We start from the raw sequence: 26,724 nt of genomic DNA on the forward strand, positions 1-26,724 counted from the left end.
TTTCCACCCAGTAGAGGCAGATGAAGAGGGTTATGTGAGAGTAACTATGACTAATATATGAGAAGAAAAACGAACAAATGAGCATCGGAGATCTGGTGAGGCTCTGAGCAATGTCACCCCTGTCAGCATGACTGCTGAGAAGAGAAGGAGAAAACCTGTGAAAAGTCATCTCAGCATCCTGTCAGAGGAGAGGATGAGCACGTGGGCCCTACAGACGGCGGAGACTCTACTGTTTAAAGTTTCCCCATGAGAAAATCCTTGGTCGGGCTTTCAACCAAGGTTAATCACTTTTTGTGCTCAGCGAGGGTGGCGTGAAGGTGAGGAATGCTTGTGGCATTGTTTGTGCCTGACAAGGCAAAAGACTTTAAATTACAATCCATGCAAAGAAGACAGTGTTTCACTTGTTGTCTGAGCGTTGTGTGCGTGCATCCAAACAGTTCACCTTAAATAAAAACAACATCCTCTTCATGTACACCAGAAGTCTAGCAGGAGAAGGTGTGAATGTGTGCGAGAGTGCTTGTCTCATGTTAATATGAGTACTGTCGATGAGAGGCCAGCTATCATTGTACTGCAGCATCATATATTGCAAGGTGTGCTCCGGTGAGCATCAAGTCTGCCACTGCTAAAATGAAGATGTCAAGCGATGTCAGAAGCAAGAAAAATGGCTGTCAGAGAGGCCGTGCTTTTTTTCTTTTTCAATCGCGTCTTTGCCGAAGCTAAAATTAGACAGAAGCGGAAAAATCCACTTGTGAGTGTACTTCACTGATGCTCGAAAACTACAGATTCTGTTGAGATGAAAGATTCAGAGCAAACATCTGCGCTGAGCATCGCTCCTTTCTTGGCAGAGGCAGGCTCCAACAAACTGATTATACTGTACGAGCCTGGTTTTAATTAAATGGCTGACAGCATGGGGCACAAAGGAGGCCACAGAGCTCCAGCAGAGTAACTGAAAATGTTGCACCTGACTCCTCTCTTCCTCTTTCTCCTGGCACTTCTCAAAGAACACTGAGTAATAACATGCAGCACGCTGGATAACAGTTTTCTTGCACAATCAATGCTCTATATGGCTCTTTAATGCAGTTGTTCGTCAGCTGTCTCCACAAAGAGAAAGACACTGATTGGTAATCTGTTTAGCTACATAATTAACAAAATGCTACTGCACACAATCACATGCTTAAACACATACAGTACACGCGAGTGAGCAAGCACAAACAAGCAGGAAAGCTGGCCCTTTGGCTTGAGTGAAGTAAATAATGGATTTGACAGTAACAGACATTAGGGGTGCGTCTATGCAAGGCTGTTTCTATCAGTATGTGTCATGTTTTACAGGTAAACAATCCATCCATGCTTCTTTTTAGCCATGCATGAAGGCTGACAGGCCAACAACTCACCTTCTGATCAAATCAAGTCCCACTAGCATACAATTCCTGCCCTTTAGCCTGTCAGAGTAAAACTTCTCTTAAAAAAAAAAAGTATAGCCTCTGTGTCTTGTTTTATTATTGAATTTAGGTGGTGGGCTAAACTTTTTGTGCACATTTGAATTGCTGATTTTACCTCAAATTATAATGGTCAACGGCTGATTGAATAACGATAGTTTGGAGCAGAAAAAAGCAGAAAGCTGATGAACTGGCCAATACCAAACCAACCTCCCCAAACTCAGAAACAAGCTGACTGCCTGGGCTCCGTCGGTGCCTTTTATTCGCTCCGCTCTCTAGTGGGCTACCCTTGCTAACGCGAAGCTAGGTACTCTGTTGGTGTACTGGCGGAAAAAAACTCTGACGGACATTTAATCATCAGAATCATGAGAAACATTGCTTTAAAAAGGCTTCACATGCTGTAAATTAGCGTTCAACTTAATATGAACTGCTTTTTTGTAACTTCACCTATTTAAAGTCCTTTTTCATTGCCAGTTTCCATCCTGTGTACATTCAGGAAAGAACTCATTAACATCCTCAGCCTGGAGCCTGTTAATCAGCTTTGACCTCTCAACGCTGACACAAATGAGGGCAAACATGAACGTGCCATGGGGACACTCACAAGGCTCTACAGTGGACATGTTGGATGTGAGGAGAGGCCAGCCGCATATGTGTCTCTTAAACTGTAAGTGTCTCTCTGTGTATCAGTGAGCGAGTGTCCCAAACCTGTCAACCTGACTCTGACCAGTAGGTGCAGCGAGAGGAAACCGCTTCCTGTCTGCCTCCAGCTGGTGCTTTAAGCTCTCCCACCTGTACCACATAGTGTCCTTGTGTGGGCACGCTTTCCTCTGTCCCGAGCCAATAAACCTGTCTCAGAACAGGTGCACCAGCCGGCGCGGCAGGAGGGAACCGTGTCCCCCCTCTGCCTCCAGCCGGTGCTCAAAACAAGCCCGCCCACGCAACACAGCTATCAAATACAAGTTTTACAAGCATCACGGAGCTGTTTCTATTGACTTATTACACAGGGCTGTACTGCAACATTAGTCAAAGGGTTTTCTGGATGTGATTGCAGTAAATAAAAAACAGAGTAAATAATGTGAAAAATAATAAATTCCTTCTCTCTGTCGCTGACGGTAGCTGAATTTACAGTCAATACTCAGGTTGGAACTGTTATACTTTTGTCCTGAGAAGATTTGATGCAGTGGAATACAGACACTAATTTACTCTGAGTTGTGTTTCATATAAGTCTGATGTGAATAAATCTGATTTTTAACTTCCTAACACCTTTCTCTTTCACCTTCTCTCCTCTGCTGTCTGTGTGTTTCAGTCCACATAGAAACTAAGCGAAGAGAGGGACGTTACTCGACTTGGCGGCTTGAACTCGAGGGATAGGACTTGCACATCTTCATTGAGGATAATATACACTAAAAACATGGAGGCTCAGACTTTCTGTTCTGCTCACGTGTCATCTGTAGCACACAGACAGACGCCTTTCATCTTTACCTTTCACAAGAGGAGTCCTGGATACACTGCATACATGCTTCTCAGAGAGAGAAGATATATAACTTTTCATGAAAAAAAATGTTACAAATATGTTTGTGTATGCTGTCAGTTATGGCACTTAATAAGAAAGGAAATAAGAATTGGCCAAGATTGGAATTGACATGTCAGACTAAGAATATTGCAATCGGTGCATTTGTAGTTTTATTTCCGGATTCTTGCATTGTGTGCGTGTCCTCCTCCAGGTTTCATTGTGGATAGGAAAAATACAGTTCAGGTCCCACTTGGCCCATTCCACCCACTCTTCACACATATTTCATAATCTACACGTTATCAGAAATGCTGTCAACCATAATTTGTATACTGTGATTGTCTTTCCCTGTTAAAAAGGGTTTGGACTGACAGAGGGTGTCTGTATGATGTACAGATTGTAAATCATGCCGAGGCAAATTGTAATTTGTGATTTTAGAGTCTGTGTGTGACTCAACGTGTGGGGGCAAGGGAAACAAAGAACTTCTTGTGCCTGTACCTGTGCCTGAGCTCCATTGATCATCAGGTAATAAAGCTTGCTGAGGATGCTCTGCTGCAGCTGGTCCCAGGAAATAGACCGGTCCTCCCTCACTAAGAATGGAGGTCCAAACCTTGAACAGCAATAGAAAATGTTGAAAAGTGAATGCTCACAAGCCCACTCTGACCAGCTCACACGTCTCCTTATCCTATTGTAATGTAAATAGTCATTTATTAACATTATCAGCATGAATTCTCATTACAGCACATCTACTGAAGGACAGAGAGATAATAATGAGTGAAAATAGCTGACGAGCACAGGGACAAGCAGCCCTCTGAATAGACAGACCACATGACACATTAATCATAATATGCATTTAATTGAAGGCAGCCCTCTATTGTATGCTTGAGATTTATTATTGTAAGGCCATGTGTGCATACATGTGCATAAAGAGACAAAACTGTGGATACTACCACTACTATTTTTTCTTTTTAACTGTTTCATGTGTTTTTAGATCCTTAAAGACATTAAAACAAAACAGTAGAAATCACAACAAAAAAAAAAACACATCCTCGGTGACACAATTTTCCCATTACATCATAAATGAATACCACAAGACTCCCAAAATAAATTAGGTTGGATTACTGTCCAGGATGGTAACCATTAACATTCTCTGGTGGCTGCAGCGACCACGACATGGGAAGAGACAATATACACAACAAAATGAGAGGGAAAATGGCTCGAGTCTATTGGGAGCTGCTGTGGAGCAAGAGGAGAAACATTTCCATTTTTCTACTGTATGGTTTTTCTTTGTGACAAATAGACTAAGTGTGCTAGATTAAAAAGGCCTTTTAACATCGTGTTGAGGCCTAATTCCACTGGTGAATGTTTTACCTCCCCAAGCTAACGATTAATACAGAATGCATTGTACATTGAATGCATTGTTCTACTTCTACAACCCCAATACCAAAAAAGTTGGGAAAGTGTGTTAAAGATGATACAAGATGTAATATGAAGTAAAATGTAATTAAATAAAAAGGGTTAACTTTCAACATTTGGGAAAGTTAACCATTTCACACATAACATGCCAAACTTTCTTAAATCCTATCTATTGCTATCTACAGTCTTAACAAACCATGGTAACCAAGAGTTCTCACACATGATTGATTTTCAGAAATGCACCTGTGATGCCATTCTTCAGGCAGCCAGAGCGAGAAACAAGTATGTGACTCCAATGTCATCTACTTGGCACAGATAAGTCCTCTAGCTGTCATCTGATGAGAGTGAGAGAGGTGGGTGGTTTGATCAACGACGGTGAGGCGTTTGAAGGAGAAACTGAGACATGGATGGGATTGGACTTTCCCACAGCCGTGCTGGCGAGCTCACCTGTATTGATCTCTCTGGACTCTGTCAGGGAGACGAATGTCTGATCTCTATATCGTGCCAGATGTCGGATTCCTCAGTCGATTGATTTTGAAACTCATCTCACAGTGAGATGTGAGTCCTTCCATTAACAGGGAGCGATCATGACCTTGACGTACTCCAGCAGAGCAAGGCAACATATAATGTGAACTAAGCTCCAGCACGTAAATCTGCTGAGAAGCTGTTAGCAGTTAAACCAACAAAAACTTTAACGACCGACAATCAAGTCAGAGAAGCTAAGAATTTACATTTTCCTTTGCTCTGACCCCTCTTGAAGTTACCGTTGCTATACCTGCCAAATTCTCCCTGAGCAAATGTGGCCAGTGGGTTTCACATGATGATAAACAAAAGAAGAGTTCTCATTTTTAGCAGACAATCGTTGATTTTGTCAGCTGATACGACGCTGTCGCTTGCAGATTGTATTAGATGTAGCAAGCTGATGTAAGCTAATGCTTATGGTAATACTGTTAGTTGGTTGAAACCCCTGTCTCGATGTGATTAATGTAAAATCATGTTTAGGACCCTGTAAAAGGGTCTTAAACATGGTCCACACAAGTACATGAATGTAAATGACTACACCTGGCTCAGCTGGCCCACATGTTTGTGCCCAGAAAACACACTCAAGGAGCGCTCTAATGCACAGGTGGAGGGAACAAAAGTCAGTCCTCAAAGGGGGATACTGAGCTAATCAGAGTGTTTCCATGACCACAGTAATACACACATGGTTGAAGTACATTACAGACAAAGCCCGTTCTTCGTATATCTTTTCTGAAAACTTACAGATACAGAAGAAACTGAGCATTACCACTGGACATCCTGAGGGGCAGTGTAGCCAGTAGTTCTCGTAAGATGACCATTGAACATGATGAAGACACTTGAACAATGGCAGACATCTTAAAGTACTGCAAATTACATTTGGTGTCAATTTTTGTCATTGGTAATATTAGTGAAGACAATTCTCCGTCCATAAGTAGTGAAGTATTTACTGGCCTTACAGACCACTGCCATCTCTGCTGCCTCTGCTTTTGCCTCTTTCTTAAAAGGTATCTTTCCTCCACTGATGCCATATTTGTTGTCAGAAACTCTTGACTCTGAGCTGCCCTCGAGCGATGGTAGTACACACTGATATAGTAGCACCTTTGGTACCACAGGGTGGATTTTCCAGTCCTCAACAGGTATTTTGCGAATATATCCTCCAGTAAGCTAATGACATGCCTCTTGGCTTAGTAATTAAAGCTAGGTTACTATAGCTAGGCATACTAACGTTTAAAGCTTATGTAACCGATTTAATCTTCGCTTACAATTTCGGTCACCACCCTCCACACTCTTGGGATACTGAGTCTTATTAGAGCCTCATGGACACCACTTCAGCATATAGAGAATCAGTTGCTATGATATTATTTTTCAGCAGCGGGTTTCACGAAATGGTCAGTTGATGTCGTTACTGTACCTAACAACATGCTGGCCGGCCCCTGCAGCATTGCACACCAACAGCAGGATCTTTACAGGGACGCCCTGGTTGAGGAACTCTGACGACAACGTCCCTGATGAAGGTAACCTCTGACCCTCAGGACCGGTGGAGTATGGCGATGATGGGAGGCTGTGATGGTAACCTGCCAGAAGAGGGAGAATACAGAAAGAGAGTCAGAGTGGGGGCGCGAGAGCAAAGTGGCGAGAGATGCTGAAATGAGTCATAGGAGGAGGAGAGAGGAGAGCGAGGTGATAGAAGTTTTTTTTTTATCTAGTGATTCTATCAGTTTCTTGAAAATTCTGCTGATGCTGAAAGTGAACCAATTTCACGTTCTTCTGGTGAACAGCTTACAGACTGACACTGACACCAAAGATTTCACACTGTTAGCTAACAGCATGATGTACAAGATATGTAACATTCTCTCCTTGAAACGGAGATGAACTTATTTCATGTATGGAAAAACTTGATCGTTAAGCTTAGCACCTCTCTAACAAGGTGTGAGGAGGAGAACTGATATATATAAAGTGGCGAGACAGCAGCTTTCTATTTGGGAGCCGTGATTCAGAGGGGAGAACAGATGGACCAATGGCTGCCTGCACTCTCAGCAGGGGGTATTATCTGATGCAGCTTCTGCTTCACATCCCGTCCTGGTGGGGTGCCAAGCAGCGCCACTTCTCTCCCGTTTCCCTCGACCGTCTCTCAGAAGAGTGTGACTGACTGAGTGAAAAGCTGAGATTATATAATTCCCTCGTGAAATGTGATGTCAGCTGACAAACCTCTGGGGTCAGCCCCGCAGAAGTTCACGGCGATAAATCACATGGTAAATTAGACTCGCAGACGCTGTTATTGATTGACCACGGTGGCTTTGCCTTCCCAAACGTTTCATTAAACACTACTGTTTACACCTGACGCACGATTCATCACTGACAAAGCAAATGCCACTGCTGAGCATCCTGTTACTGAGATCCTTACAAAGTAACAAGCCTCTGCGTTGGCACATCCCTCCTCCTGCAGAAATAATCGGGGCATGAGGACGTTAAGCTGCGCACTGTATGAAGGGTGAGACCTATTCAAAACCAATCAAAGTCTACATATAAGCCACCAGAGCTTTAACATTGAAACCTCTGATTGCAGTGTCTTGACCCCGAGAATGAGAGTAAAGATAAGTATGCACAGCTTTTCATTTATTAATGTCGCTCTAATCAAGCATGTGATAAAACTTGCTGCAATTTACATGAGCGCTGACCTCTGACAGCCGAGGGAATGATTAATGGGGGAAAAATCTCCCTTTAAATGCCCAGTGAAACATGTTCATGAAACAGCAGTATAATACAAAGGTCACCTCCCGGCCTGTCCCGCTAAGATTTATACCGGGATGCTTTGGAGGAGACCCACCTCTCATCGCTCATTACATCATTTTTTATGGCTCACTGTCAAAAACTGTTCTGTTTTCGACACTTTTTCAAGGCTCCCGTCACCTCCCTCCTTATTTATGTATTTGTTTTACCTTGTTTACAAGATGAATAATGGCGCAAGTATGAGACGCTGTTGGACTAGTCCCATAGCTACACTGAAAAAGGCACCACTCAAAACAACCACATAAAATGGGTAACACACCAAACACAGACCACACCAAAAGTTAACTTTGTTTAGCCGACATACCTGTCGATCCTAATCTCTTATTATCCCCCAAAAAAGTCTCACTAATTCTAAGAAACCGCAGGAGCCTGTGAACTCATCATTCCTCTGCACTCTCAGGCTTCTTTCATTGTCAAACAGCCAAACGGGATGAGCCAGACTAAACATAGACTACGTGAAAGCCTATAATTAAACACCTCTGCACACACGGGGATCTTCTCCCCCCACAGCTACAGGACAACCCCCACAATCCCATTAGCTGTCTGCACAGTCATATTCAAGGTCTCTGAACAAAAATAGGTGGTCAGACAAATACATGTTGTCTGACTGAAGGTTATTCTGGACTGAAAACATGATGCTCAGCTGCCAAAGGAGTGATGAGTGAGATGATGTGACTTGTGAAGGCTTTTATGAATGTTAGCTCCAAAATAAGATATCGTTAGTTCGTTATTAGGTTTTCAATGTGTGACTGTGCAAACTAATGTCATTCATGTATAATCTTGTATCCTCAATTACTAAATTATCATTATTGCATTGTTTTCCTGTTTGAACAGAGCAGTGCAGCCCCTGTGGGTCGGATGGATCTATCTTACTTCTACCTAATGTTTCATGCACAAATTGGCAACATGTGGCAGGTCAATAATGATAAATTGTACTGATAATACTGCCAGACATCTGATTTCATCTAAATTGCCTGATAAACAAGACTATGAGTCATTAGCACAGAGGGTCTGTGAGCCTGTCACAGTGGTGCTAAATGCTAAGGTCAGAATGCTAACATGCTGATGTTTACCAGATATAACTTTGACTTATTTTTGAGCATGCTAACATTAGCTAATTAGCACTAAACACAAAGTACAACTGAGGCCAATGGGAATTTTTTTTGTTTTCCAAGGTATCGGAAAAATGTCAAATGTGACTTGATAAAACGCTAGAAGAAAGGTTAAGGATTGACAAAAGTAATTACAATTCATCCTGAAGGGGAAGTTTGACATGGCATCCAATCGTTGAGACATTTCACTTAAAACCAAAAGTGTGAAACTCACTGTGGCATGCAAGTAAAAGTCAGAGGGTCACCAAAGTTATTGTGATTTATCCTCTTTGCACCTTGAATGTCTAACTCAAATTTCATTACAATCTATCAAACAGTTGTTAAGATACTTGTGAATCAAAGTGGTGGGCCGACCGACTAACCAACATTGTCATCCCTAGAGCGATAGTCCTAGCCTGGCTCTTTAGCTGACTTGTTTTAAAATGAGAAAATATATGGTTCCATACAGCTCGCCTCCGGAAGTCCTGACATCCCAAATTGAATTGAAAAGACAATATTTACACCCTTTTTTCAAAGCAGACATCTTCACTGTAGCTGCTAAGCTAAAGGCATTAGCATGCATCCTGTCTGAAGTAGGTGCATGAACTTGACCACACATCGAAGTATAAATAACATCTTCTCAAATCAATTTGGGATCTCGGATTATGCTAGACAAGCTTTTATGGAGCCATTATGTGTTTTTTTCCCAGTTGTTTTTCAACGATTTAAACAAGTCCCCTTCTACTTCAGTTGTTCAGGTGAATGCCGCAACGCTTTTTTGCTGTGAATCTCCAGAATCGTTTTGTGAACCTACAAAACTTCACCTGACTTCCCGTGGGCATGGGGGTGAGTAGATAATTACTGATTTTTTAATTTTGGGTGAACTTATCCTTTAAGTGGTAACTGAGACGCAGTAATGCAGGCAGTTACTGTATTGTCAGGGTGGGTGTTGGGTGGTTGATGCAGACAGGAAGCTGTACAGCTGTACAGAAGCAGCCATCATTGAACTAACTAGTATCTAGGGCATTCTGAGTTTGACTGACTGCGCGTCTACCCAACTCACTGCGACTCATAAATCAGATTTTCTACATCAGTTGGACCTAAGATGTCCTGATTATTTGGAAACTAAAATGCAAAGAAGACCACTGATGCCTTTTCAGGTGGAAACTGAGAGAAATGGGCCACAGATGAAGCTCCTTGAGGCAGGAATGTGCAGAGCTGACCTCATGGTGGTCTCTGTTGTTTATCATGTGTAAAATTGTTAAATAATAAACAGTCCATAAAAAAATAAGCAAAATCCAAACTGCAGCTCGAGGGATGATCTCATTTGACTGAAAACTGGGCGATGAATGAAGAGGAGGGAGAACCTGTTCTCTGTTTGTAACAGAGATAAAAGAATGTGAAATGGATACTTAACTCTGAAAGCCAATTATCTGCTTCCAAATATTATTTGGCAGGTGAGCCCGTGTTCGAGTCTCGTCCTTGGCACAACTGCTCCCCACAGTGATATTGTGCTTACTCATTTCTGCACCGTCAAACACCAAGCAGAAAGGACTTCTTTCCCACATTAAACTTGTAAACAACACGTCAAGATTTTATACATGATTCATTTTTAATTAAACCGCGATTACTTGATTACTAGATGGTAGGGACATGACAATGCTGTACTTCGAACACAAACAGCATTTTGTCTCACAAAGTACATTTACTCAAATACTGTAATTAAGTAAAATTAAGAGAACTTGTGCTTGACTTGAGTATTTCTGTTTTCTGCTACTTTAAACGTCCACACAAGTATTATATTTTTCACTCCACTACATTTATTTGATAGCTCTGCACGCTGCGTCAGAGCCCAGTCGACATTTCTGTTTTTGCTACCTAACTGTCAAAGGCAGAAGGGGAGTGAAATGATGACTTCAGTGTGTAGAGAGGAGGTGTTATAGATGCAGTGGGGAGAATATGATGTAAGAGATTAATTTTAAGTACAGCAGGGAGGTGAGGACTCAGTGAGTGAGAAGGTCACCTCATCATTGGTTTGCCTTTGGCATGATCCAAGAGTATTTCATCTTTTCATTCACAGCAGACACTGAACAGCTTTTCACTGAGCGGCTCACGCTGTCGAACAGTGTGTGAGTGACCTTGAAATTTACTGAATGCCAGTGAAACTCAATCAATCAAGTGGGTTAGAAATAACAAGGAAACTAAAAAAGGGCTACCGTCAGATGTTTTCACTCTGCATTCGTCAAGCAATCAGGAAGCTGCTTTCTCCAGACTCCACACTTAACATGTGGAGTCTTATATTACCAGGTTTAGTTTTAATGAGACCCCTGGTGAAAGTTTGTTATTCTATCTCATATCTAACCCACAAGGCTCAGATTTTTCCTTTCATTTAAGCATTAATGGATAATTGATTAAGGGTCTCTCTGCGATCAGACCGTTTAGATTTAGTAATTGCAGAAGGGGCATAAAGATCACATTTTAATGGCGCCAGACAGCCTGAAAGCATTACAGATCACTGTGTAATAAAGATGCATTTTGTACATTGATATGATATTTAATCGTACTGTTTACTTATATGTTATTTTGATTTTATAGCTTTGATTAACCACAAACACTTAAAATATATAAGGGCTGTAGTCGAAATAAATGTAAATAATTTAAGTGACTCAATATTTCATTTACATACATAAATAATTAAGAGAGCCTGGTTGAATGTTTATCAATTGGGAAACTGTAAAAGTTCTGCATATATCTGACTTCATCAAGTGCATATTACCCTAAAAAGTTTGTTCCATCAACACATTTCCTAAAGATGTTGGTGTTCCTTTAAAGACGAAAATATCTTCTATGTATTCTTACGGGGCAAACGTATCAGTGTGAGCGGTAGGACAATCTGCAAAGCACAGAAAAGTGTTGAGTTTCCATATCAACGCCTGCAGGCTGAGCCAGTGAGTACCCAGGGGGTTTAGACTGTGCCAGCATGCAGACCAGCCAGACTGTCAGGGGGGCCTCCTTTTAGGCAGCACTGCTCCGTGCGGCCATTGAGCAACATAAATTGAATCACTAAAAGTCACATTTTTTAAGGTACAACAGCAGCGTTGAAACAGTGCTGGGACTGCACTCGCGGCCCTGTGAGAGAGGACAACAGCAGAACACTAGATCACTTTCTGAAAAACAGATGAAATGAAGACATAAATCTGAGAGCACAAGAGAAATCTGTGCAGGGAGGGATGTAAGTCACAGAGCTTTATGTGAAGTTATATACTTCTTAATGTGCTCTCCAAGGGCCCCCCGCACAGGGGCATTCCCTGAAGGTTTAATTAAGCAAATACATTAATAAAATTGCTTTGTTTGCTTACAGATCTGTGTGTATATCCACATTAAAGTGGAGACCCTTTTATTATTACATTATTACGTAGCACCACAAACCAGTTACACTCAAAGACAACTCAAAGTGTGTTGTGTTGGAACTAAAAATAGCGTGTTATACTTTGATTTCAGTTTCCTCTTTCAGTCACGCAGCTACCTGAGATCCGTGCAGAGCCTCCTCTGATGTAGAGGGGCGGAGCCTGGAAGGCATAGATGACATCATTCTCAGCTATGCTGGTCAGATCATCCTCATCAAAGAAGGAGCGCTGGAAGCCTGTGGAGTAAACCTCAGTGAGGATCACCTGGAAACAAACAAATACAAACACACATTAGTTTCTTTATAACAGTGCCATTATAAATCTTAGAATGCTGTGAGAATGAACTTTGAACCCACTGGACTGAACAGTAACCTTTGCACTATTATTCCCCCTAATCTCAGATCCAGCTTAAAGGTGCAATATGTAAGAGTGTGAAGGAATTTACTGGCATTAAACGCTTCGTATTGCCTACTTGTGAATGGATTGTGATGTAACTTAAAAAGTGATCCTTCTCCACCTTCTTGGTTGCCTATAAAGGCCTACGGACTGATTTATATGTAAAGGACTTGAGAAGCTTTTCCGAGACAATCTCAAGGGTGTGATGATTATTGGCACTTCTGTCTACAGTGCTAACAGTGTCAACACTTGCTAACTTTAGCTGAGAGTCCAATTGTGTCAACAAACGACCGGTGTCCAGCAGATCACACTGTCAAAGTCAAAGCTAACAGTGAAATATATTGTTACATTTTGGTTTCATCTGGCTAATGTATGCTAACATTAGCTTGCTTGCCAAAGTGGACAAACTGCTAGCTAGCTAACATAGCAAAATACTGTTTTGATAATGTCAGCTAATTCACCCACACTCCCGGGGCTGATCCTGCTGGTAAACTGGTGACTTTGCCGTATATAAACTACTCTATCAGTTCCTGTTCTGAAACAAACAATGCCAGATCCATGCAGTGCAGCTAAGTTACAGCTACTGGGGAACCTTAGCCTGCTGGCTCTCCAACTTTATTGCTTGTAAAATACTATCCGTCTGAATATGTTAGCTGGCTAGCATGCCAAATTACTTCACAAACTAATGTAATCCATGATACTAACTCATGTATTTTGACAATGTTGATCTTGGCAAACAGTTAAGGGCTCTCCACACAGACCACGATTACTGTAACGTTAACCATAACGTCATGATGCGCATCCATACTGTAATGATAAAGACCAAAGGTGTATAACTATCTAGCAAAGAGTGATTCAAAACAGGGATAGCCTACTAGCTAACTGTAACCTAAGATACGCTATAGTTAACTAGCTTTAACTTAGTTATTCAGCTTGGATGGTTACTTTGTTACTGTAGCCGACAAAGTACTAATTTGCAAACGGCAAGCTAGTTACTAGCATGGAGCCAATGGTCCTAATAAAATATAGGAAAATTACAGTTAGTAATAGTATGGATACACAGTAAACAGACTGTATTATAAATTTGATTGTAATGTATTTTCCAGCATTTAGTGATCATTTGGAGTACAGCAGGATGCTGACTGCAGTTCACTTAACGGCCACTGCTGTCATCAATAACAAAGATTTCCTAAAATGTTCCAAATAGTAATTTAATTGTATTTTAGCCAATTAGACAAAAAAGTCAATTCAAGCTAAAGGCAGGCTAGGAAAGGTCACCAGTAAGATCCACAAATTACAATAATCATACTCATAGCCAGCATAATTGAGCTGTGCTGCTCTGTTCCAGTAGTTTGAATCTGGGTCCACACATGCTTTAAGTTACCTGGTCTGGGGAAAGTTTCCCCTCATCAGCCACCATCCTCCTCAGGCAGGCCACAGAGCCGAACAGAGGCACAGCCATCCCGACCCGCAGGTACCTCTGTCCTTTGGTGCTGAACACCAGAATCACACACAGCGGCCTGCCACAGATGAAGACACACAATCAGGAACGGTGGGAAATAGAACAGGTTCTATTTTGATTTCTGTGCCATTTCTAACGGCAGCCTACTCTACGGCCAGGAAGGGACAAAAGAAGACTTTCATGAATAAATCAATACATCTTAACATTAATAATAGATCATTAGGACTTAGTTTTATGTGTGCCAAATAATGGAATCTCTATTGCATTTTTAAAAACGAGGAGCTCTTGGCTCTGACCTCTCCAGAGGCAGCGCTGACATGAGCAGGGTGCTGGGACATAATGGCTTCTTTGAATAACAGCACACTGAGGAGATGGAGAGAAACCCTATCAGGTACCGGAGGGAGTGTATGGCCTTGAGGCGGTAGCTAGTGGCATAGAAAGATATGGCCAAAAGATATTATACTGTATGGAGTAATAGATTAAATTTTTTTTTTGCACCTCAATATAATAAAAATAATAGAGTGATAAAGTTTATTGACCCTCTCATAGGGATACTTAAGAGTTACAGCAGCAAAAAGAAGCACAAGAACGTATACATTAAAGTTACCTTAAAAAAAAAAAGAAAACTCAAACTTCTCTCCGGGAATAATAAAGAAAAGGAAGAAATAAAACAGGGAAATGAAGAATCAAATTTGCCCTTGTGCACTAGCGGTACAACATTTCCTCTGACAGATTAAAATATAGGTTAAATCACAATGAATGAAGAAACCTCTTAACCATAACATGATTTTTTTTAAAAGTTGACCAAAATCATTGGGTGAGATCTTGATTGTCGTACAGTGAGGCAGGTGCAGAGTGACAGCAGAAGCTGTCAGAGCGCACAGGTTTAATGACAGGTGAATACAGAGGACATCCAGCAGCAGGACAGCTGACTGCTCACAGCCTGCAGCACAAACTCAGAATTACCTCTACTCTGCAGTCAAGGACGTTGTTTTGTACATTCATGAGGAATTAATACACAACTACGGTCTAGAAAGGTGTGTCACATGTCAGTCTTTCAACCTCCAAACTGGTTCTGCACCCTAAACTAAAGGTGTATGTTTCTGAAAGATCTGAGGCGGAGGTCCCAACCTTGTTTTCACTGTGTACCATTTTCTTAATTAATAGATTTAATGAGGACCTTCTGACCAGCTGGTCATGGATGAGAATCACCAAGGTTCATTGTTCTGGAAGCTAAACCTGCAAGCTTGATTTCTCTCTCTGGTGTTTGTTAAATGTTATTCACCCCCAGCCAGTGATTACTTGTCCCAAACTGCCAGATCACTTAACTGTACATTAACTGTGAGCAAGTGAGCAATGGCACACACTGAGAGTTTGTGTGTCTGTGTTTTTAACTTCAGGTCAGCGCTCAGTGAAGTCAGCACTCACCAGTTCTCTCTCTTCCTTTCTCCCTGTCCTTCATATAGCGTTATGTTCATGAAGTAAAGTAACATCCCTCCTCCAGCTCCAGTCAGCAGTCAACATTACAGTATGAAAACACCTCCGCTGACAGCTGCTGCAGTCAGGTTGATAAATGGGAGTGAAGATAAATCCACTTTTTAATTTCAAGGGTTTAAAAGCAATCTCTGAGCTCTCCTCCTGCCGGTAGATGGCTCTGGATGAGAGCAGATTCCACTGTGACTATGGGTGCTTTCTCCTCCAGAAGGTCTGGCTTTGCACCCGACTCTCTCCTACAGAGATACAGATTTCATGTGGTACAGCTGAATGCTGAAAGATTGTGTGGTTACACACAACACTGCATACAGATGACCTTTATTTTGATGTTAAGTCAATATATTGTGTAAAAATCCACCACATACAACATCAACTTTAAGGTAATAATTGTATAAATAGCCCCCGTAAGTTATATAACTATTATTCAGCTTCATTTCGCCAAATTGTTTCCTCATGGTCCAGTATCAAATGTTCAGAGGCCTGGTACAGGTCCACAGCCCTGGGGTTGGGAACCTCTGATTTAAGGGCCGTAATGGGTTTATATTCCTAAAGCATTGCATAAATTCTCGCCCTGAGCCATTAAATGATTTATAAACCAGCAGCAGGTCTTTGAAGTTTGTAGCTAACTGGAAGCTAGTTTAAAGATTTAACAACACAAGCTATCTGCATATTTCGACTGGTTCTAGATAAGCACAATTAGTACTCAACCTGTATGTGTGAAAAAACTAAAAAACTAAAAACTACTCCACAGATTTGGGTGGGGAGCAGGAAACTTCAAACGACCAGTGTAAAGAGAGCTCAGTAATTGGCAGCACTAATCAAGCCAAGGCTCAAGGAGGGATCCCATGTTTATGCCCACTGCATCTTTCATACCAGTGTGGACCCCCCGCCCCCCAATCTTATGAAACAATAAACAACTGGGTAGGAATATTCACAGGAATATTCACAGAGCAAGCTTTACATATAGTGTAAAAGAACAAAATCATCCAACATGCAAAGAGCACATGATCGCCAGGGACAGAGTCCAGTGTTTGGACTGCTGGGCACAGAAACTGTTGGTCTGGTAACAAACAGTATGTGTTTATGGCTTACAGACATGACTTGGCTGGGAGTGAGCTGAACTCTGCACACAGAGAAATGCATTAAAAATGCTCTAAAAAGACAACCCATCTGTTTTCTCCTCTGTTTATCCCCTCAGAAGTGTTTTCTCTCACCCTATCTGCTGCGCAGTTAATAGAAAGGATGGTAACGAAATAAACTCGATTTGGCACAGTGTCAGAACGAGGCTCTTAAAAACAATTTCCTAAATTAGAGCGGATGTTGGCTGAACTTGTATGAACCATTTCAAAGACTAAAAGCTAAAAGGAAGGAAATAACTAGCAAGAAGAAACCCTGACAAACCTTAAAATAGTGATCAGCACACCTCTGTGTGTCAATCACACAAAGAGTTGAGGTTAGCACACAAGCTCTACACTGAGTACAAGCTACATTTGAGCCCAAAAAGCTCTGCCAAATGCTTAAGTTAAGATTAAGGTTAGACATTGTATTTGCTTTTCGGTCAAGAATGAGATGAACTACTGATGATCACGCTTATATCTGTATATTTATTACGTAGCTACAGCCTGAAGCAGGTTAACTTAGCATGAAAGACACAGAAAAAAGAAACAAGCTAAACAGCTAACTTGGCTCAGTCCAACGGTAACAAAATCCACCCACCAACACCTCTAAAGCTCACTAATTAACACATCACATGTTGTATGTATAATCTTTACAAAATCTGAATTGTAAAAACAACAATTTGGCTTTTTTTAAAAGACGGAGTGTGGGCCAGACTATTTGTTGGCTGGCAGCAATAACTTCGTAGACGAACAAAGCTGACAATAAGTGAGTGTTGGAAGTGTTTTGGATTTTGTTCAGTCATGCTAAGCTAAGCTAACCAGCTGGCTGTAGAGTTATTTTAAACGAACAGATATGAGAGTGGTATCGATCTTCTTATCTAACTCTGCCCTAGAAAGTGAATAAGTGTATTTCTTAGACTGTCCGATTATTCCTTTAACATGAGCATAACTTCTTTAGGGTGTAACCCGTTCTCGTCCAACGGTTACAACAATATAAATCGTTTAAATTGGTTTATGGTTTAATGTTTAAATCATGTTTCGGTTCGAGTCAGTCACTTGTATTTATACCTAGTCTGAGAGGTCACACTCAGGTTGAGAAATGCCTGAGAAATCCACTTTACTACACAAAGGAACAGAAACCTCAAAACAGATGCTAATTTTAGGCAATGGTCTCAAATTACATAAGTAGTTGTGTGTTGTAGAGGTGGAGGAGGATTGCGAGGACACTGCATCTGAGCAGGAGCTCCACCACTTCAACTGACAGCCTACATCCAAAACAGGACAGGAGAGGACACAAGTTGTGGGAGGCGAAACACAGGATTTAGTTTCCACAACATGAGCAGGACCACAGTTAAGACCAGAAACATGCACTGTGAGCATGTTGTGAGTGGTTAAAAAGTTTGCATGTGGATGTGTGTGTGTGTGTGTGTGTGTTTGAGAGAGACATTATCACATAAGTAAAGTAAGAGAGGTCCTGTCTAAAAAAAACATAGAGTGAACGGGGTGTTTCTCTTTGAATATGTCAGGATTTCCTGAACAGGCCGTGTTGATCTGACATGGAGACTGAGTGGTTGTTGTGATGTAAAGTTGAATAAGACATTGTTCCTCAATGCTGAGAGGGTTTTCCACCAGCTTTTCCTTTTTGATACCAGCCCTCCAGTAACACAATTACTTGTGTTCCTACTGTATGTAGTGCATGAACAAAGCTGGGCGCTGTCCAGCCTGATTTCTTATTGTTTCAATACCCAAAGTTTAAAGAAGTAGTTCGCCATTTTTTCCATCTTGCAGAGAGTTAGATGATACTGATCTATACTGCTCTCCTTTTTGTACAGTCGATATGAACATACATCCAGCAGCTGGTTAGCTTATCTTAGCATTAAGACTCGAGACACAGGAATATGGCTCTATTCAAAGGTAACAAAACCTGCTTACCAGCACCTCTAAAAGTCTCTGCTTAACGTGTTGTTTGTTTGATTTGTTCAAAAGTGTAAAAATGTCAATTTACAGTACTATTTTTGGGCAAGGTGCTGCAACTTCAGAGCTAGCTTTTTGTCTGTTTCTAGTCCTCTAGTCTTTGTAGCCTACTAAGCTATAATGGTACAAAAACAGAAATGTAAAAATTACACACGTGATCAGTGAACATACTGTATGTTTAACTATCTTCACCAGTAACTTCAGAGCCAGGCTAGCTGTTTCCCCCTGTTTCCAGTCTTTGTGCTAAGCTAAGCTAAGCTAAGCAAACCGGCTGATGGCTGAAGCCTTGTAATTTTACAGTAAGATATATCAACCCTGTCATCAAACTCCCAGAAAGAAAATGAATAACATGAAGCTGTTCCTTTAAGTTTAACAGCATGACCTCATTATCTAATATACATTGGAACTACACATGTAATACTGTCTGTTAAAGTTACTTTGGAGACCCAGCACAGGTACTTCTGTCTAAAATAGATTCATAATTTGTTTGCATCTGTATGTAATTGTCCACCTGATGAAGAACAATGATTTCAGATGACAGACATGAGTCTGTATTGAGAACAACAGGGCTCACCTGGTTTGACGAAGAGGAATGGGGAGTGAGATGCAGAGGAAAGGGTCAAAAGTGTTGCTTTGTTTCAGACAGTGGGGACATGTCAGCGAAGACCTGAGGAAAAGAAAGCACATCATTGCGTTAGTCTTGAAAAACCTACTGACTGCTGCTGACTTGACACAGACTTCCAAATTAATCTCCAAGTCCTCCTGATTAAGTCTGGCAGGAAAGGAGATGGCTTAATCTTGTTACACAAGTGAACAACACAGTCAAAATGAACACAGTGTTCCACACAGGACCCCCTTGATCTGATTGTGAGAACGGAAAAGATGAGTGATGTAACTGGTGCGAATGAGAGAGACAAAAGGTTGGGGTGTGCAGGGGGTGGGGTAAGTAGTATAAGAAGCCCCCTGGGACGGTTTGGGCTATGAACGGGAACCAGCAGAAGCGGTTTCCATCTTGTTGCATCACTCTCACCAGCGCTACTAATGCTCGTGTGATGATGATGATGCCATTACGGGATCCCGAGCAGAGAGAAGTAAGGGAGCTTTCCTAAGTGACGGCCTCTCTTCCTCTGCTCGAAATGCACAGGTGACAGATCACTGAAAAAGCAAATGTCCATTTTCTTTTCCACTGAGTCCCCTTTATTCATGAGTGCACTTCATTCAATGAATCCCACTTAATATCACTTATTCCAGTTAGCTAATTATCTGAACAATGAGTCAGAGAGCCCACTGAAGTTAATGGACTGAATGCCCGAAGTGATTTTGTCTGCAACTAAATTCAATCTTTTGTCCAGTGTTTAGAGTTAATCTGTGCTGGATTTCCTGGAGAAGACTTTCTGTAAATACATGATAATTAAGTGAATCTTGAATAGGCGCTTTCTATCAACCTCTTTGAGCATCAGTGGGTGTAGACTAAAATCATTTTGTAAAGAGTGGATTTGACAACCACCAGTCAGATACATAAAACCAAATATAGCGTTAATTGTAAAATTCAATTTAAATAAAGCATCGATCATCTTCATCTAAACAAATGGTTCCTAAACAGGCGTACTTCAACAGCTAGCGGGTATGTTAACCTGTCATTGCATGTGGTTTGTTACATTGAACCATCTGGAAAGGTGCTGCCATAAACTGTTCAAGAGAAGCCTTCAGTGCCGTTCTTTGCTCTTCTTTCAATGAAATATACTCTCCAGTTCTGATATAATCTCTTGAGGAGCATCCATTGTTGCTTCCCGTAGGTCGTCACATCTAAACCATGACCATACAGTAGCTGCCAGTAGTCCTTCATAGGATGCTGATGTGTGCAGCCACAAGCACATAACTTGAAGTCTGTCAAGATGGATTTGCGAAATCACATGATCTTGCAAATCGAAGTGTCTCTCAAGGTAAGGGCTAGGTGGAAAGAACGTAGATTAGCTCAATTAATGTGAAAAAACAAACAAACATTCTGATATAAAAGAATGTAACCACATATTGTAAGAATTGAAAATAGCTACGGGTTACAATTGACTGAGCATGAAAATTAGCAAGAGAGAGCTAAGTCTTAACAGTTAGCAAAACTAATGGTTGTTAAGTGTTTGAAATAGATCGCTAAATGTGATGAATCTACAGTTCAAGTAACTGATAAATAGTTAAAGGAACAGAGCAACTACAGCAGTTGCTAAAACCTATGGATAAATGGTTGAAATATTTACCTTCTGCTCAACTAGTACAAATGCAAACTGGACCAAACCAACCTAAACACTGACAGTTAAACTGCCTGAAAAAACATTGTAACAGTGTCCAATTTTGTATATTTAATAGTGTTAAACAACATCCACTTTAAAATCAATTCAATCGAACAAATGTGTAACCCTATGAAGGGGGTACACCAGAAAAAAAAAGAAAAAGGTTGGGAACCACGGATCTAAACCATGCCAGTAGTTCACTGACCCGTCCGTCCTCCTGCTGGGGGCCATATTGGAAGCCAAGAGTTTGCAGAAGCAACCGTGTGTATGGAAGCTTGTAAGTTTAATTTCACAACCAGTTGGAAAAAAAGCTTTAATTCAAAAAGGGAAATAAAAGAAAAGATGGGACAGGAAATAAAAGCAGTATATGAGTAAGACACCCCTGTTAGCTACAGTGCAACTACTTGGTTTTAACATCAAAAGATAACATATGATTCACCACTGCTGCTGGAACAGTACAGAAAGCACCGTGCAGCACATCAACTGATTATAGACTTGTGTGAATCATAACCCAGCAGCAATAATGTACATAGAAAGGTATACTCTGGGACACATAAAGAAAACTCACACACAGAGATTAGATTTAGATTAAATCAAGAAAATTAATTGATTCATTCCAAATTCAAAATTCCCTCTTGGTGTCATGAAGCATGCCTAAAAATCTTCCCCATCTTCTTCCTAATTCTCATCTCTTTTTCATCGGTTCTGTAACGAACTCTTAAACTCCCCGAGCTTATGTGTGTCGAACTTTTACGACCTTCACACACCATCCTACCCTGGGAAATTAAGCCATAGATGAACTGTTCAAATGTGTTTTCCTTATAGGAAGGCACCTGACAGACTCGGAGGGGGAGGAGAAGGGGGGGGGGGGTGAATAAAGCTCTATTCAAGCAAACCCAGCTGACACTGGCTCTTAGTGGATCTCTCCCTCTTGGCAGAGCAGAATGGCTGCCCTACGGATGTCTTATTCTCGCCAGGAAACAGTGAGGGCAACTGCACTCCATGCATACAAATCACACTCAGCCTCCACTAAAACATAGATGTGCCCTGCACTGCTCTAAAACACTTAAAAAGAGAAAAGGAGCAAAGGAAGAGGTGATATTCTGGTGATGCTCTAATGGAGGAAGCGTGCACCGGCTGAGAGGTATGTATCCTCCTGTCTGGGACGCAGCCATGCTGAAGAGACTCTGAGCTTGATGCTCTGCACTACACACTGCGAGAGCTATGAATTTCCCAGAGTAACGCAGCATTGTCCCAGGTATCTCTAATTGATTTTCTTTCCTAAGAGAGGCAATTAAAAAAAAAAAAAAAGTCTCAATAGGTTAAAACCAAATAGATTGGCAGCTTGTTCCTCTCTCTAAGCTTGGCAGAAATCCTCTGTTGGGGGATGAATAGTAGTTAATTCACCACACTAATGCTCTGAAAAGGAAAAGGCATAAACCTCAGTGTGCGCCTCATAATTCACTAATTGAAATTACAATATACACATAATAAAAAGAGCCATTACTGGGCCTGTAAATTCCAAAGTACCAGTTAGCCAATCCTGCAAATCATGACAAATTAATCAGGAGAAATGATTCAATGATTGAACAGCGGTCACTCGGTCCGGTGTGCTTCAGAGACGAGAAGCGGGGGTCTCTCACAGTGAGACGAGCTGCACTGAAAAGGCGCCGTGTTTGTAATCTGAAACGCTGGCCCGCCCGTCACCGTAATGAAAAATGCTTGACAGACAGACGTTTTCATTGCGGCCTCTACAGACGTGACTCGCCGACATATAGACAAAGATCAGTTCCTTTGATCAGGTAAGCAAATCTTAAATTAGATCAAAGGGGCAAGAGGAGAGCAGTGCGATGGATTTACAAATCAGTGATGACAGACTGAATTCAGATCTTCTGAAACAGAGGTAAGAGCTGCGTTTTATACTTTATACCGAAAATGACAATCACAAAATGAAGCCTGAATGTACACTGACCTTCTAGTTCAGCTCTGATTTTGATCAGCGCCAGCGTGTGATGACGGATAACAGAAATTCAGATCAAATAATTCTTGGCTTGGCCTGCTTGGATTTAACTTGTCTCAACATGTATAATGGCCGTGATGATTGCGTAGTGACAAACCGAGCCATTACAAGGATAATTCTCCGGTCTGTCAACCCTGGATATTGTATCACATCAGACACTGCACTGGGAAGTGTTACACAGGCAGTGGAGGGGCCTCAGGACTCAGAGGGAAAGAGAGAGACAGGAGTCAAGAAATATTTGCTCAAAGTCAAACGCCAGCAGTGATGATACATAAGAAAAGCATTCATCTCCATTTAAACCTCGCAGCCTTGTGATGCACGGCTTTGTGCATTGTCAGAATAAACTCACTCTACACTTACTGTGTATGTTAGAGTCCCTTTGTAAAGTTTGTGCTCAGCCAAACCAGTCATGTATATATATTTCCGCTGTACCATCTCACCCACTTTCCCTGGCTAACACACTATTTGAGTGGGTGAGAGGAACAAATTTCGCCTGCTAGGCTGTGAAATCTGCTGCTTCCTGTCTAGACACACCCAGGGTGTCACAGCTGAAACATTTGACAGTGAGGGTAGCAATTAAGAGATGCGCTCTGACAGATGTATTACTGGCAGTCGCACAGAGCTGCCAATTTTGCGAGGAATTGGCAGATGGAGGGTGGCACCGACAAACAAGATATCAGAAGTTCATTCTGGAAGGACTACTTTAAAAAACTGCATTAATTAAAACATCAGATTTGGGTGTTGAATGTAAGACCTCGATAATTGGTCAGTGTCGTCAGTAGTTTGTGGATGGATGGAGTCCAGATGGTGTTTGCATCAGCATCAGGAGAATGGATACTGAAGATACAGCTGACTGAAATGAAGGAAGAACTGTTAGTGGATAAAGATGGTAGCCCATGAAGTGTATGCGATAGGATGATGCAAGCCAATAATCCACCCTATATATATTTTTAAACTGACTTGATAAAAGAGGAAAGTGTGAAGAGTAAAAGCTCTGAGTAAATGACCTCATGTTTTCTTAGACCAGACCAATACTTGATGAGTTGGCCAGATAAACTCATCTGAATGACGCTGCTCTCCCAGCCTGCCACAGCTGACAGATGCGTATATTATGTAAAAAATGAACTGCCTCTTTATCTCCTGGGTGATTGATTGACGGGAGTGATGAGGAGATCCAGCTGCATCAGAAATGGTGATAATACAGTTGGTGGTGAAAAGCCTACAGAGCAAAACTAGTTTCATAAAAGAAAAAAAATCTCACTGTGATCCAAATGACATCCGACACAAGGTATCACACAGGTGAGAATACTCGACCCAATCTGCTGTATCTCAACCAGCACAAAGAACTAAACAAGGACATGCACTAAAGGGGTTTCTTTGTCCCAGAGAGACACAGAGGTTATGGTACCAGGGCACTTTTTCAGCAGACCTTTACAGTACTACTCTTCCTGCCTGCTTGGTAATTACTACAGGGGCCGTGTAGATTTACTGTGCTTCGAGCCAGTCATCTGTGTCTCCGAGGACCTCTGTGTAGAAGAAATAATGATGTCCCCATTACATCAGCTGGATCTAGAAGTTACACTGCAATCTGATCAATGAAGCCTAAATACCATATAAGAATGGGTGGGCTTTTTGATCTCTACACAGGTGTTATAAAAAATATATTTCAATCACTTAACCAGAGCAACACTGTGTGGCTATTTGCTTGGACAAATCCCAGGATTGTCTGTTTTCCAAGACAGATGTGGCTATTTAGGACCTTTTGTGACCTTTCTCTTGTAACCACAAACCCTGGGGTGGAAGGTTTAATGTAAAGTGTAGTAGGTGGTAGACAGCTCAAGTAAAACAATGTCATTAAAAAAGGTCAGCCCTCTCCTGGTGTTAAGATTGTAGGATGGCAGCCATCTTTCTTCAAAACTTTTAACGCTAGAGTAGGCTAACATTAGTCATCACATTGATATAGTTGCATCCAGGTTCAGTTCCTTAAAATAGAGAAATACAACACATTGGATGTGCTGGTTGGTTCTGCTTGGCTTAACATATCCTGTAATAACATGAAATAGCGTAGCACAAAATGCCCAATATCACTGAGCAACTTCTGTAAGCTAGCTTTAGTCAGCCCGGCACACTAACAGTTGTAGTTTATGTTAGACGTTTTAACACATTTGCTCTTGTATTTTTGCCATTTTCTACAGCTCCATGCACATAGCATTAATCTGCAGAGAAGGTTTAAGTTTGACCGACCTGACTTGCTTACTGTTGCAAAGTTATGATTGGACAATCACTGTTCGGGGGACTGGTTTAGCGAACAGCCAATTATAAAGCAGTAACATCTTAACATGGTGGCTATCAACCTTGTAAAGAATCACTGTATGATTGGCAGCTGTACAAAAACTATGTTATGAAATGTGTTTATATGATTTTAAAAATGTTGGTTTTCTGATGATGTTGTTTATTTTTCCACTTGTTCTTAATGTGTTGTTCCACTTATAATGTGATTATGTGAAGTGTCTTTGAGTATCATGAAAAGTGCTATATAAATAAAATGTAAGATTATTATTATTATTATTATTATTATTACTGTACAGACTCTCTGGTCACCAAGATATAATAGCCCTGTATCTGAAGTGTTGCTATATTTGTGGATTTCATTTCTGGTAGGTGTGAGTGTGGTATGTCGAGAAGGGAGACTCACTTGTACTGTGCCTGGAACAGTTCCTGGACAAAGCTGTGCTGGACCCCGGGCTGCTGGGACTGGGACGGGTCAGGAGACAGCACCTCCTCAGCTCCACCGGCACCCTGTAGCACAAAGGAAGCCACCCATAAGCACAAAGCTGTCACACTGTCACATTATTCTGAGGTCCATCGAAGGTGCCCAGGATATCATCATTGTGAACAGAAACTCATACTGTATGCGGTGATGCTGCAAAACAGGTTTTGGAAATATTGCATACGCTCCTGCAGAATGAAGCTTTAGCACATTTTTGCTTTTCTTCTTAAAAAAAGTGATATTTAAAAGTGGTGGAGGCACTGACCTGAACATAACCCCCTGGGAAGCCCCTGTCTTTATTCTTTCATCTACTCACCTAGAACAGAGAGGAAGCTGGCCTTGGATGAAGATAAAAGAAGAGGAGAAAAAAAAGATAAAAAACTAACTGAGACTGATCACTGAAAGACTTACAAGGTCACACAATAAATGTGTGGGATGGCACACAGAGAGAGAGAGAGAGAGAGAGAGGGTCTCGCTGTGCATTAATAACACAGAAACTAACTGAATGACCTTCTGCATTAGTTTTACAGCACACAAGTTATATAATCTACGATCCCGAGTCCAAAAACTTGTGTGTAACATGAATTAATACATAATGCAATGATTTGCAAGCGATCGGATCCACAACTTTTCCAGTCTTTTGTTGGCCCTGTCCCAACTTATTTGAAATGTGTTGCTGACATCGAATTCAGAATAAGCTAAAAAATCAATGAAGTTGATGAGGATAAAACATCAAACATATTGTCAGTGTACTGTATTCAACTGAGTATATGTACAGATACAGTTTGTAAAAAGGACTGAAAAATGTATATTGTTGTTAAAAAGCTACTCACAAAATAAGTTATTACTCCCTAACTTCTCGCCAGTTAGGGCCAATTAGGGCCCAGACACAACCATGTGTGTTGAACTTTGTGCGTCTGTGGCCTTGGTTGTTGCAGTGTGTCCTGCGTTGTTGACACTAGTCGGCCCTTGTCAGTGGCTTTTCGGCTGATTGGGCCTGTAGAATTGGCGGTGGAGCTCATTGTTGAGAGAG

General features: G+C 41.3%; 1 protein-coding gene across 2 annotated transcripts in view; it reads right to left on the minus strand.

The window, feature by feature from the left end:
• usp43b (ubiquitin specific peptidase 43b) overlaps positions 1-26,724 on the minus strand; it is a 69,489-nt gene that overhangs the window by 14,900 nt on the left and 27,865 nt on the right. For both annotated transcript variants that reach the window (XR_014624002.1, XM_084372478.1), the window contains exons 3-8: positions 25,617-25,720; positions 19,191-19,283; positions 13,953-14,088; positions 12,292-12,436; positions 6,296-6,458; positions 3,445-3,556 (exon numbers count right to left, since the gene is read on the minus strand). Coding sequence is in view for 1 of the 2 variants with exons in the window: in XM_084372478.1 (XP_084228604.1) it covers positions 3,445-3,556; positions 6,296-6,458; positions 12,292-12,436; positions 13,953-14,088; positions 19,191-19,283; positions 25,617-25,720 (753 nt within the window). In the remaining variant the exon portion in view is untranslated. The remainder of the gene's footprint in view (positions 1-3,444; positions 3,557-6,295; positions 6,459-12,291; positions 12,437-13,952; positions 14,089-19,190; positions 19,284-25,616; positions 25,721-26,724) is intronic.

This window comes from Pagrus pagrus (genome assembly GCF_965226575.1).
Source record: "Pagrus pagrus genome assembly, chromosome: 13".
NCBI classification, from domain to species: Eukaryota; Metazoa; Chordata; class Actinopteri; order Spariformes; family Sparidae; genus Pagrus; species Pagrus pagrus.